Here is a 12,928-nt window from a genome sequence, read left to right as displayed (position 1 = left end):
TATGGAAATATGAAGAAATGATTATAACCTCATCTATGGAGGACCAGATGACTAAGTCCTCAACAGACATTCATTGTATAACTATTGTGTGCAAGATGTTAGACCAGGTGCCAAAAATACACAATAAAATACATTATAATTACTTATAATGTATAAAATGCTTACCATATGCAAAGCATTGGGCGTGACTGGAAAAATCTCTGAATACCTTTAGTAATGGAGGAGTGCTTAAACCAGCAGTAAAAGAACAGTAACAAAATAGAACAAAATGACTGGATAGGAAAAAAACCAAAAGAAAAAAATTATACAGCAATTTTAAAGTAGGTTTATTCATCCATGAATTCAGTAAAAGAAACGGTTTATTTTCTCCACAGAAATAATGTATCATAGCATAAATCTTAAAAAACAAACAAACAAACAAACAAACCCAGAACTATAGGTAATACAAAGATCATGCTAGGCTGTTACAGTTTTCAAATACATTAATAGTCACTACTTCCTCAACTATAAGTAAAATATTATCTTTCTGTTTTCCTAAACTTAATCCCAACCCAAGTAAATACAAATGTCTTGAATAAGTAGACTGGAAGCACTAATTTAGGAACAGATTAAAGACAACACTTCTTTCATTCAGCAAGCACTTCTGAATATTTGAAATAAACAGCACTATTTTGTGTGTTATACAGAACTACTAAAAGTAGAAGACACTGGCCTTATCCATAACTAGAGGCACATACTATCTGCATTTATAAGCTTTACAATTAAAATAAGAATATTTGTAAATTCACATTAGAAATAAAAATTGTCAAATTTGTTACCAGGGAATTCTGGCTATGCAACAAATACATGGAAAACCAGGAAATACATAAAGTATCTTTACAAGCTTTTAGGAACCAGGAGAAAATCAAAGTATGAATTTCATATCCTTTCTGGTATTAACTTCTAAGTACAAAGAAGAAAGGAGTTCATAATGCACAGTCATATTTCTGGTCACATCTATTCAATGGCAGATGGATGGTGAAAATGTATTCAAGTTTTTCCAAGTAAAATGGTAATAAACCAAGGGGGACATAAAAGAAAACCTAATTTATACACTTTTTGAAAAAAAATTGAGATTTCTTTATTGCTTTACACATTATGAGTAGGGAAAAATTAGTATAAATAAAACAAATATTTACATTATAAACAATTAAACCAAGAGGGCATTTGAAGACCCCATTCAAGCCTGAGAGTAAATGATTCCATGAACCAAATATATAAAGGTAGAAAAGGTGAGCTGGAGCAAAAAGATACAGAAGGGTAAAAAGGAGCTATTGTATATAAAAATGCTCTCCCCTGAGCCTGTGCAGACTAACACAGAACTGAGACTCAGAGACCTAAAAGGGGAAATGGACACACTTAACTAAACCTTAACTTCTCCCACCTGAAGGATTTCCCCATTAGTTTTATTCCATAAAATAATTTAGTATTTCTATCTGAATGGCCTAGTGGCTTTAGCGTACTTCTTATAAAGACTTACAAAGACCCCCATCTCTACAAAAAAATAGAAAAGTTAGTTGAAAATGGAGGAGTATGCCTATACCCTCAGCTACTTGGGAGGCTGAGGCAGGAGGATCCCTTGAGTCTAGGAGTTTGAGGTTACAGTGATCTATAATGATGCAACTGCACTCTAGTCTGGGTGACAGAGCAAAACCCTGACTCAAAGAAAAAAGTTTGATTAATAAAAAAATTCTGATGTTATAGTTCATCTTCTGAATCTTCACCTCGAACTTTCTGAGGTTGTCTCTTAATGTTGATTACCAAATCAATGGTTAATATTTTTGACAAACACTGAAGAACTGAAGTTAGTAGTTGGTATTTGCCAATTACTGATTCCAAACCCGTCTGACTGCTTCCCACAGGTTGGCTGGTTTGTAGTGCTTGGAGAGCTCTTATGTATACTTGTGGAAAACTGTCATTTCCTTTCTTAGATTTATAAAGGATTTTTGGAATGCCTAAAAGTGCATTAGCTATTATCATACTAACCACCGTTTCTTCTGACTGCTGGCATTTCTTGGCATAATTGAGAAGATAATAATGTAACAAGATTTCAAAATTACCACCTACTGGCAAAACACAACCTGCTGGCATAGCTGAGGAATGGTAACTCTGGGGAGTACACATATCCAGTAACTTACATCTCATTGCTAACGTGCTCCCCTTTCCAGCAATTTCTAAATTTTCACAAGAAATGTCTATTCTAGTGTTTTCTGTTGTTGAATGAGCAGTGGAATTACTCTCAATTAATGGTTCACAGTCATCAATTATCAAACATCTAAGTGTTTGATGTCTTTGGAATGTATTTGTTGGTGTCAGTTTTACTGTTGAACATGGAATACATGTTTCTAATTCTACATTTGAAATTACTTTTAAATACATTTGAGCTTTTTCCAGTTTATTTTTGTTCTTTACAACTGTTTTCGGGCATGGTCTTTGGAGTGAGCCATTACCACGTTCTTGTAACTGATTACTCTCTCTGCTATTCTTATAAATAAGAGGGCTTGAAGCATCATTCTGGTCACTGGCTTGGGTCATGTAATTTAGATCAAGGTCTTTAAATAACTGCCGGAGCATTTTAAATGCTCCATGTAAAGCATCTTTGTGTTGTTCAATAAGACCTTGCACTGGTCCGCAAAGAACTATGCAGTGTGGCATAAATGCACATGTGCTAGTTAAGCCAAGATGAACATACCTTTTGGATCTAAGGATGAGGGGTCTACAAAATTTCAATAAAGTGGTGTTAGAGATTTCACACTGTGAAGAGCCCTGTGGTAGTACAAATGGAGAAAGACCACTGATCCTCTGGATAAGAGAAATTTCTTCTGATGATAGACACTCTACCACTGATATGCCACTCAGTCTCGCAGAATAAATAACTAAATCTGGTTGTTTAACACTAGATAGCAGCAATTTTACATTCTGACTATGTAAATGTTTCATTATTGATTTTGTCCTTTCCACAATCCAAAATTGAGATGTTTGAAATTGTGCTTCTGAATTTAGAATAAACTCTGATCCAGAAGTTGAAAAAAGAGGCTGAAGAGTTTCTGTTACTATCACTGTTCTTATGTCACCATCTGCTGGGCAATACACAGAAAAATCTCTGTGAAGCACAAGACCAGCCACTATTCTGGAATCTGAAACAGGAAGGCCAGTGACACCCACATTCAGCTCTACAAAAGAGTCATCCACTAACTCAAATACGTCAATTCCACTTTTATAAGTCATACACTCGAAAAAATAGTCACACATCAATTGCGAAATAAATTTCTGATTATTTCTTCCCACTCTTCCACAGAAGTATGCTTCTAAGAGCCATTCTAGAGAACTCCTAGACAATGTTCTCTCTTTAACAGAAGAAAAGATAGACAGAAAGTGTCTACTTAAATACTGGTCAATGATACAGTCTAATATTTGTGTCTGAAACATTAGAAGAGTTTGAGAAATATATTTCCACTGACAACAGTTTTTCCAATGCCTTCTACGAGTTTGAGTATTTTCAGACATCAAAGAATCCTTTTCTCTGTCTGTGATTGCATTAAGTCCTCTAAGTAAATGGCAAAGAAAGATGATAAATGTTTTAGCACCATCTCCTGCTGTTTTGAGATGACTGGAAACACAGGCCACTATCATCCTGTACAAAAAGGAAATAAAAGAACTCAGATTTTGAGAAGGCTGGCTTCTGATATTTGAATCAAGTTAAAACTATGTTTTCACAGCTATAAGCATAAAATAAAAATACTGTCCGTTTGATGTACATCTTTAATTTTAGTTTTCTTTCCAAGTTCCTTTGTTCTATTCCAAGACCTCAGGGTTGGGCGGAGTGAAAAGCGTTCTTGGGATTAATAAAATTTGGGGTCCACAAGAATTCCCTTGGGCAGGGCTCTAGGGCCGAGCACACTGGTCTCACCCGAGGTCAGTTTTTTCAGGTGCACAGCCTCGGGAGGGGACGAGAGGCTCTGGGAAATAGCCTCGGGTGCCAGACATGGGCAAGGGCGGGACGCGGGTACCTGGCCATGGGATGGTCTAAGTGCAGCGCCTCCAGGAGGCGGCCTCCGTCCCGAGTGAGCAGCACCTCGCCAGTGGGCTTCGTGCACAAAACCTGCCGCCCCTCGGGACCAACGCAGCAGCTCACGATGGTTTCCAGCACCTCGGCCACCTGCAAGGCCGCTCTCACAGACCCTGCGGCGGCCATAGAACCTCGAACCTGGGCCACTTCCAGTCGCAGCTCGCAGGACGCCACACAGGCGCGGCGCGCCCGGAAGCGGAAGGGACAAGGATGAACCGGAAGCCGGAGCGGAAGCGCGGGTAGCACGGCTTCCGGATTGGGCGAGCCGACTGCACTTCCGCCAGCTTAGCGGGAAAGCCCTGGATACAGGTCAGCCCCTGCGGACGGCTGGTCCGCAGCTCCGAGGAGCCCTCCCGGCTTCCGAGGGGAGTTCGTTTCTGTCCGCGAGCATCGGCTACTCGCCGACCCCCAGAGCCCCCGCCACGTCCCTCCCAAGTCAGGACAGTGACGGGGCACGTGGGAAGGTGGGACAACCTCTGCCTTGGATTCACGCGTGTTCTTTCTCCACATCGGTTGCTCTTACCATCACGAAAGTAGTTCCTAGATGCAGGAAAGATGGGGAGGGCCTGGCCTCAGCCGTGAATTGCAGGTTTTCTGTCTGCCGCAGGGAGCTTTGCCACATTTCTGTGCTCACGTATCAATAAAACCCCAGTCCCCCAACTTAATGATCTTTTCTTTAGCAGAAATGATAGATGTGCAGTTGTCTGATGTCGACTCATTATGGGACTGAAAGGTGATTAGCGGGAGGAAAACAACTTTCCTATGGGTTTAGTTTATGTTTAATAGTTATGCTCTTTCTGGCTCTATTCATCAGGAAGGGGTGACATTAATATAGATTCAAGCAGATCCAAACATTTAGATGTTAAGTGCAATTTAATATTAGAGTTCTGTTAATATTGAAGTGTACCGTGGAGACTTGGCTTCACATTTGTGCTCTTACACAGAGTGGGCTGTTACTCTTTTTATTGTTGTTTTTGAGACATAGCCTCACTGTCGCCCTGGATAAAGTGCGGCGACGTCATAGCTCACAGCAACCTCAAATTCTTGGGCTTAAGTGATCCTCCTACCGCAGCCTCCAGAGTAGCTGAGACACAGGTGCCCGCCACAACACGGGGCTAGATACTGTGTCACTCTTGCTCAGGTTGGTCTCCCAACTCCTGAGCTCAAGCAGTCCAGCAGACTTGGCCTCCCAGAGTGCTAAGATTACAGGTGTGAGTCACCACGCCTGTCACTCTTACTGTATACGTGTAGGCCACTACACCTCACTGAACTTTAGATTATTCTTGTATAAAATCTAGCCGACTTCCACTTAAGGTTCTTGTGAAGATTCAAGAATGAATATAAAACACCAAGTAAAGCATACTTTAGGGATTCCGTTAAATTCTTTTCAAGCCTTTGTATCCTTTGCAGCTACCCCCTCCTGCACCACCACCCCAAATTAAAATCAGGACTAAGTAATTTAGCCACCATGTTATTTTGAGAGTCAATTGATCACAGTTTTCTCTTTTTAAAAAACTTTATTTAGAATGCGTACTTGAAGAAGTCAGCATGTTTTACATATTAGAAAAATTCCAATTCTTTTGTCTCTGCAAACATTTATAGTATGTTAGGAATAATAGATTAGAAATGTAATACATTACAAAACAGTAGCCTTTGACTATCTGTACATTTACTATGCACCTTAAGGAAAATTATTTGACAGTGTGCTGTACTTAAACTGCAGGTAACATACTTTTTTTGTATCATACAAAACTGACCAGTGGGAGTGCCTGAATTTATAAATGGCCATTAGACAATATTTAAACTGAGATGTATATTTAGCATGCTAAAAAGTGAAAAAAAATTAGCTGAATTCTGTAGCTCATCAGTTCCAATGTTGTATGGCATTTTTTTCTTTAAATGAAAAATTTTGATGTTACAATGTTAAAATAATTTTACATGATAAATGCAGAAAGGAATTTTTCTAAATATTTTAGAAAGTACATACACATTCATTTGTCATGGGTTTTTTTGTGGCTGTTCTCAGTATGTTAATCATATTAAGAAGACACTGGTCCTATACAATTTTAACAGTCCATCTTCAATTAAAAAGTGTAACAGTATGTCAAAAGTAACAAAAAGCAAGTAATACTGAATTCACACAATAGGTAGAACAAAATGAAACCAAATTACATCATAATGGCAGGTTATACATTTTAAAGAATCTCTTTTTGCACTTAGTCAAATAAGGAAGAAGTGGAAACAAACTGATTTCTGTGGTTTCTCCTATTGGTTCAAATCGGAAAATTTGATATACATGCTAATATTCTATTTCTGTTTATTTAACATAATTCAAAGTCATGCATGGCTTATCAATAATGTCATAACTTTATGTTCAAACAAAATACCAAAAATATTCATTCCTCACTGGAAATGCTGAACACTAGGAAAATGGAATTTTATATATTTATTTTCTTAAATTTTGCTTAAGATATTCTTCAAAAAGTTAAAACTGCCCGCCACAAAATTTTGTCTGTATATGGCACAAGTTGACATCCAAAACAGTGTGATTTCCATCAAAAAGGCACTGTTTACAAATCTCAGAATCTGACAAGTCTACTTCAGTGATGTCTGAGTGAATATATTTGAAATAGGTAAATAGACAAACCCTTATAAAAGTACAGCATTACTGTTTAAATATACTAAAGCTATATAAAAGGAAATAAAATGACACAGAGAAATGACTGTTTTATGACAATTAAGCCTATAAACACCGAATCATACTATAGTTCTGTAACACAAAAATGACAGAAAGTATTTTCTTAAAGGCACAAAAGCGTGAATACTAAATGATGGTTGTATTTTACAAGGCCAACTTTTCAATGGAATGCAGTTGCCAACTGAGCTATGACAAAGATTACATTGTACCTTTATAATTGATACAGAAGAGTACTGACATGAAACACAAGTGAAGTATCTATTGCTGAAACTTTTTTTTTTTTTTTTTAACATTTCACATGCCCTATTTATTATTGCCTTACCCTCCTGGGCCAGTTACATCTTAGTAAACGGTGGATGACTGATGGCATAGTAATTTAACAACCAAGAAAGAAATGCACGTCAGTAATTATTACGTATCTAAGTTTTACGTGGGAAAATAAAATTGATAACTTTTTTCAAGAAAACTGGTCATTAAGATTGTAAATTCTAGAAACCCTCAAGAGGCTCTCAGACAACTGGAAACTGTCAATCACACTATGAATCCACGTATGAAAGGAGATTATTCTCAGGTAAAGAAAATTTAAAGTCAATTAGATATTATGGCTAAGTACAAAATTAATTATGTGTTTTAAAGATTCACATACTAATCCTACTATATAAGCACTGATCTAAAATTAAGCCACCAATTCCTGAGTTTTGTGTTCAGTTTATAGAAAGGAAGTCATACAACTAAAAGCATTGAGAGGACTTTAGGAAATAAAAAAACTGTCACCAATGAACCTGCTCTTATGAAATAGTGTTTTGACTCTTTGGGTAAGAACCCATAACATCCTCCCTAAAAAAAATTTTTTTAATAAGGAAAATAACTACCTTTCTAGTCTTAGAAGATACCCATCAAATAAGACACCATTTGAACCAAATAAAAATAATATACAAGTGGATAGGACCAAAAACCTAAGATTTGGGTCCCTAACAAAAAATTTTAAGTTTTCAGGATCTAATGATACAATTATTTTCATCATTAGCCAATGAAGTTACACGTAAATAAATTAATGCTAATTTAAACCATAAGAAAGATCAAATTGTACAGTATTTACAAAATATCACATATCAATGAGTAGGCGGTTGAACATAATGTTGGAACAGAATGTTAATAAAAAATTATACTGACAAATACAAAATATAACCAAAACAAAAAAAACCACTCGCTCTACTGTAGTCATGAAAATACTGAGTATAGGTACATCTTATTTATGCTTTTATCAATTTAAAAAATAATTTCACATGTACATATAGAATACATTAGTTTGTCAACAAAACATGGGAAATTTTTTTTTCTTTTTGATACAGAGTTTCACTCTGATGCCCTGGGTGGAGTGCTGTAGCAGCATAGCTCACAGCAACCTGAAACTCCTGAATTCAAGTAATCCTCTTGCCTCAGTTTCCCAAGTAGCGGTACCTATAGGCATGTGCCACAACTACCGGATAATTTTTACATTTTTAGTAGAGACAGGGTCTCGCTCTTGCTAAGGCTGGTCTTGAATTTCTGAACTTAAGCAATCCACTGGCCTCGGCCTCCCAGAGTGCTAGGATTACAGGCGTAAGCCACTGCGTCTGGCTGTGAATGGTTCTTTATAGAAATACAGGAGTTAAGATAGGTATATTTGTTAGGGGAAAAGAGCAAGCTCTTTTTATCATTTTAATTTTCATAATTCAGCATTCATCCCTTGATTTTGTATTTATCATAGCATAATAAACAGTTGATTATAGTTTTATTAGTCTCACAGTCTCGAGCAAAGGCAAATGTGGCCAGAGCAAATCCACTCTCTGACCTCCACTTTCATTAAGATTCATTTCAAAATCTGTACTTTCAGGATTCCAAGATATATTTTAAGACATTATGTTCCTAAGCTTAACTACCTTGGCAAAACTTGCTTTTGCAGACTGTTGATATTTATGTAAAAACAAAATGTTAAAATACTAAACTGAAGAAACAAAAAAAAACTTAGGAAAAAGTATGCCTGAGCTGAACAAAAGGAATCTTAAAGAACTGTGGTTTTGCCACAGAAAGAATTTACTAAGAGGAGGATAATAAGGAATCAAACTTCAGACGTGATACTCTTCTCAGATGCTCGACTTACTGCACATTTTAAATAAACCAATTTCAATATACACAGAAAGGCCACCACACAGCGTTTTACTGCCTTTCTCTTTTTGGCATTTTAAGTAAAATATTGGTTATAATTTTTGTATTCTACTTATTCACTGACCATACTAGAGTCTAACTCTAAATGAAAGCTAAAATAAAGTTTCATAATAAAAAACATGAATTATCAGCATTCCATATACCCTACAAACATCTCTAGAAGTTGACCTAAGATGGACCAGCTGATTTAAAAAACACAAAAATGTGGGAAAAAAAAAAAGCAGTCAATTTTGACCATACTTTTTTCAACAAGTGCTTAAAGTGGTATTATAATCAATCCAAATAGTTACATACAAGTTTTTTCATATTGATATACACGTAAGTACATACATACCTGTATCTATAAATACTAAGTTAAATTCTAGGGGTTAAAAAAATCTCGTGTAAACTTTTTAAAAAGCAATTTGCCACCTGTCTCCATATTATACACTGATCATTCACACTATTTTCTTGCTGTTTATAAGAAGACAATTGAGCTGGGTGTTTGGAAATTATTTTAACAGTACAATGTACTGAGTTATTCATGTCTATTATTCCATCATTTCTCAATCTGTAATTTCTTACTGATAAAAGCTTTGTGCCTGTTTTATGAAGAAAATCGATTACATATATTTATAAGAGTAATAGCGTTTTTGTTATGAACAATGTTAATTTTATATCTAAGAACATATTATAGAATACAAAGACCACTGTCAGGGAAGAGTAGCTAAGAAGAGACAGCTGTGTATACATGTAGATTTATTATACTCACATGTGGACACATTTTAACGAAAGCTAGAAATGTCCTGGCACTTCACACACAGGTCACTTTAATAACCAAATAGGATAGCTCTTGTTTCAGGTTAAGGATAAAAGATATGAAAGATTAACACCTCTCCATTTATCCCCTAGGTTTTTTGAAATTTTGTGATGTTTTAATAAAGACCAAACCAACTTGGTCATTGGTCCTAGGCAAAATCTCATGCTTCTAGTTCATTGATTCAACAGTAGAGAACTTCTATTTAAACATGAAGTTTATTATGACTTGAAGCAAAATCAGGAGGAAAATGATGAAGTAGTCTTTTTGCTGCAGAAAATAATCCGTTGCAGGTGTGCTTGAAACTAAATGATTTCGAAGAACCATAATATTTCTGTAAAAATAAACAATAAGTTTTATAATGATTTGGCAAAAATGTTAGCAAAGAACTCACAATTTGATATTTTTATGGTCACAGAGCATTTAGTTACATTATCTAAAGTAACAAGTTCAAGCAATTACTATTATCCAAACAGGGAGCTGATTATGCTTTGTGAAGCCACTATTAGGCTTTGTTTAAATTCCACACTGTACCAAGCATGTTACTTAACCATGTGCATCAAACGTAATTGTTAAACTCTGATGCACATGATGGAATAGAGACTATCCCTTTCTCTGTTCTAAAAGTGGTTTTAAAACAAATTTTGCTTTTCCATTGGCTAAGTCTCTTATCTTTACTTTAGAGAGATAGAGAAGGAAGTACAATAAAATCCTAAACTTCCCAGAAAAAAATACTAGCTAGATTTAATAACTTTCCCAACTTGAAGACGACTCCAGGCATTTCATATGATAATGAAAGTCAATGTTAATTTAGTTATAAAATGAGCTTATACTATCATCACATGCATGTCCACCTAAATGGTTTAGGCTAAAAATAGCTGATTACTAAAATACCAATTCTCTTTTTGATTTCTGTTATTAAAATGTCTTACCAGAGTAGAAAAAGAGAAAGAAAAAAGGCAAAAAATGAAGTGGGCTAATTAATTTATAAATGTAATTAAATTAGTAAACTTGAACACTTTACATAAGGCTGATGATACCAATATGCACAAGACACGCTCCCTGCTGTCAAGAAGCTCACAGGCCGTTAGACCCCTGAGGGCAGGAGACACACACAGTGGCGATTCTGTAGTGGATGAAGTACTCACAAGGAGGATGCACCGGGGGCTATGCAAACTGAGGCAAGGTAAGTGATTAGAAATGTTATAAATAAGGGTGGCATTTGAGTTTAATTCTCAAGGAAGGATAAACAGGGATTTTCTTGATGGGCAAGGTGAGAGGAAAGGCAATGTAAGAAGTGGATTCAGGGTAGCAAAGTTCCAGCAATGCAGAGCATGTTCTCAGATGTAAGGAGTATCACAGGACTAGAGCATGGGATGGGTTCATGGGAATGGCAGAAGCCAAGGCTGGAGATGAAATTACCAACTACATTTAAGCTGTAATGTCCTTAAGAAAGAGAACATTTCCATCTCTCTTTCTCTCTCAACCAACCAGAACATCTAGCATTGAGTACAAAAACATAAAAGCAGCTGGGCTAGCTGAACTCATGCTAGTCTTAGCAAAAAGGATCAGGACCCCTTCTCCAAGGAAACTCCCCAAGTGTTAATAACTTTAGTTGTTGGATCATGGAGTGGCGTTTTAAGGGGACAAGTCTGGAACTGCAAGAGTACTCAAAGGTCTCCAGGCAGTGACTATTTACCCACTGTTATGGAAGTTATTTCAACAATTCAACAACTAGTACATTCCAATTAAATATCAGCCATGCACAAAAGGGATGCAGAGCCTTTGTTAACTGACTTTCTCAGAAACAAACCCACCTCTACACCCAATACAGCTACATTCCTATCGTGCTACAGCAATAACATGAAGCAAACTCTAACTGTACCCTCCCAGAGAATAAACAACCTCCCCTTTGCCTCTAGTTATTTCAGTGTTGCAAGTATTTCATTAAGTGTCAGACCTCAGGTGATAGAAGCCAGTGTTCTATTTTAGCTTAGCAATGTTACAGAAATGTAAAGTTTGCATATGAATTTCTACCTAACAGGATTCTTAACTACTACTCTGGACTCAAATGAATACCCACTGTCAGTATAGATTACCTTTTAATTTCCTCCTGTGTTTGTTTTATGGATTCGATGGAACTTTGAATGTCTCCCAGTTCTATCCCTTTCTTTCTTCTTGTACTTGGTTTTAATGATTGAGCTAAAAAGACATTTAGAATGAAGTTGTAATCATAAACACAATCTACAGTTCAAACTAATGAGTCCCATATCATAAAAATTTCCCTAGGCATTGTTTTTGTAGCTTTGAGGTTATTGTAATATTAACACTTTGTATTTTTGAAGTTTCAAATACAGAACATTACAAATATAGCAGAACCTCTGTAAACTGGATATGGAGGTAGTCTACATAAGGAACTAGCCCTGTTGTACTGATAGGTACATGTGGCACATAGCTGGTCTGTGATTAGGTCAATTTAAGGAGGTCGTTAATGGAGGTGGTCAATTATGGAGGTTCTACTATATATTTAAAGTAAACACAAATTGGCTAAATTTTGCATGGCATCAGTTTTTCAAACAAAAATAAATAATTTGAAAAATATATACATATATTAACTTGGGGAAGGGATTATTCTGTCCCTTGCCCATTTGCCTAGAAGTTGTCTTTCTGAGCTCCTTTGAATTTTTTTCTTGTTAATGCTATTTTTATTCCCCTAGTTACCCAACTTTAAGCCTCTTCAATTGGCTCTGATACTTATGTAAATTTTTACTGCCAACCAGCAAGCTACATAGGCTTTTCCAAATCCCTTCTCATATCCATTCCGTCCTTTTCATTTCTGTTCAGATCTTACTTAACCTCATTCCCAGTCTTAGCTTTCTCATTTTTAAAACAGAGATAGTAATAATACCAAACTTCACACCTTTGCTGTAAGGTGTGTTTAACATACAGTCTGGCATGTATTAATTACTCAATAAATGTCAGCTGGTACATTACAGGTAAAATATTTGCATATATAACATATATATACCTCCTTAAGGGGTATGTGACCTTGGACAGGTTAAGTCTGTGTCTCAGCTTCCTGTAAAATAGGAATAACAACACTGCAACCAATACTCCC

At 36.2% G+C, this 12,928-nt stretch overlaps 2 protein-coding genes across 6 annotated transcripts in view; both read right to left on the bottom strand.

Moving 5' to 3' along the window:
- Positions 1 to 315: 315 nt before the first annotated feature.
- BBS10 (Bardet-Biedl syndrome 10) lies at positions 316 to 4,618 on the bottom strand. The gene is made up of 3 exons (XM_053583361.1): positions 4,507 to 4,618; positions 4,050 to 4,392; positions 316 to 3,673 (listed from the first exon to the last, which is right to left on the bottom strand). Exons 1-3 carry the CDS (start codon positions 4,616 to 4,618, stop codon positions 1,738 to 1,740), a joined length of 2,391 nt encoding a protein of 796 aa, XP_053439336.1. The 3' UTR covers positions 316 to 1,737.
- Positions 4,619 to 5,618: 1,000 nt separating this feature from the next.
- The window catches only part of OSBPL8 (oxysterol binding protein like 8), a 174,840-nt gene continuing 167,530 nt past the window's right edge, over positions 5,619 to 12,928 (bottom strand). For all 5 annotated transcript variants that reach the window (XM_053584321.1, XM_053584322.1, XM_053584324.1 and 2 more), the window contains 2 exons: positions 11,910 to 12,012; positions 5,619 to 10,144 (listed from right to left, as the gene is read on the bottom strand). In XM_053584321.1, coding sequence (XP_053440296.1) covers positions 10,012 to 10,144; positions 11,910 to 12,012 — 236 coding nt within the window. In that variant the 3' untranslated portion in view covers positions 5,619 to 10,011. The remainder of the gene's footprint in view (positions 10,145 to 11,909; positions 12,013 to 12,928) is intronic.

Source organism: Nycticebus coucang, chromosome 3 (assembly GCF_027406575.1).
Source record: "Nycticebus coucang isolate mNycCou1 chromosome 3, mNycCou1.pri, whole genome shotgun sequence".
NCBI classification, from domain to species: Eukaryota; Metazoa; Chordata; class Mammalia; order Primates; family Lorisidae; genus Nycticebus; species Nycticebus coucang.
This window is presented reverse-complemented; position numbering and strand designations above follow the sequence as displayed.

Coding starts and splice junctions, on each gene's coding strand:
- BBS10 (XM_053583361.1), bottom strand. CDS start 4,618: ATGTGGAGAAAGAACACGCGTGAATCCAAGGCAGAGGTTGTCCCACCT. Junction 4,393..4,506: donor GGGGCTCTGGGGGTCGGCGA/GTAGCCGATGCT, acceptor TTTCCCGCTAAG/CTGGCGGAAGTGCAGTCGGC. Junction 3,674..4,049: donor TTAGACCATCCCATGGCCAG/GTACCCGCGTCC, acceptor CTTTTTGTACAG/GATGATAGTGGCCTGTGTTT.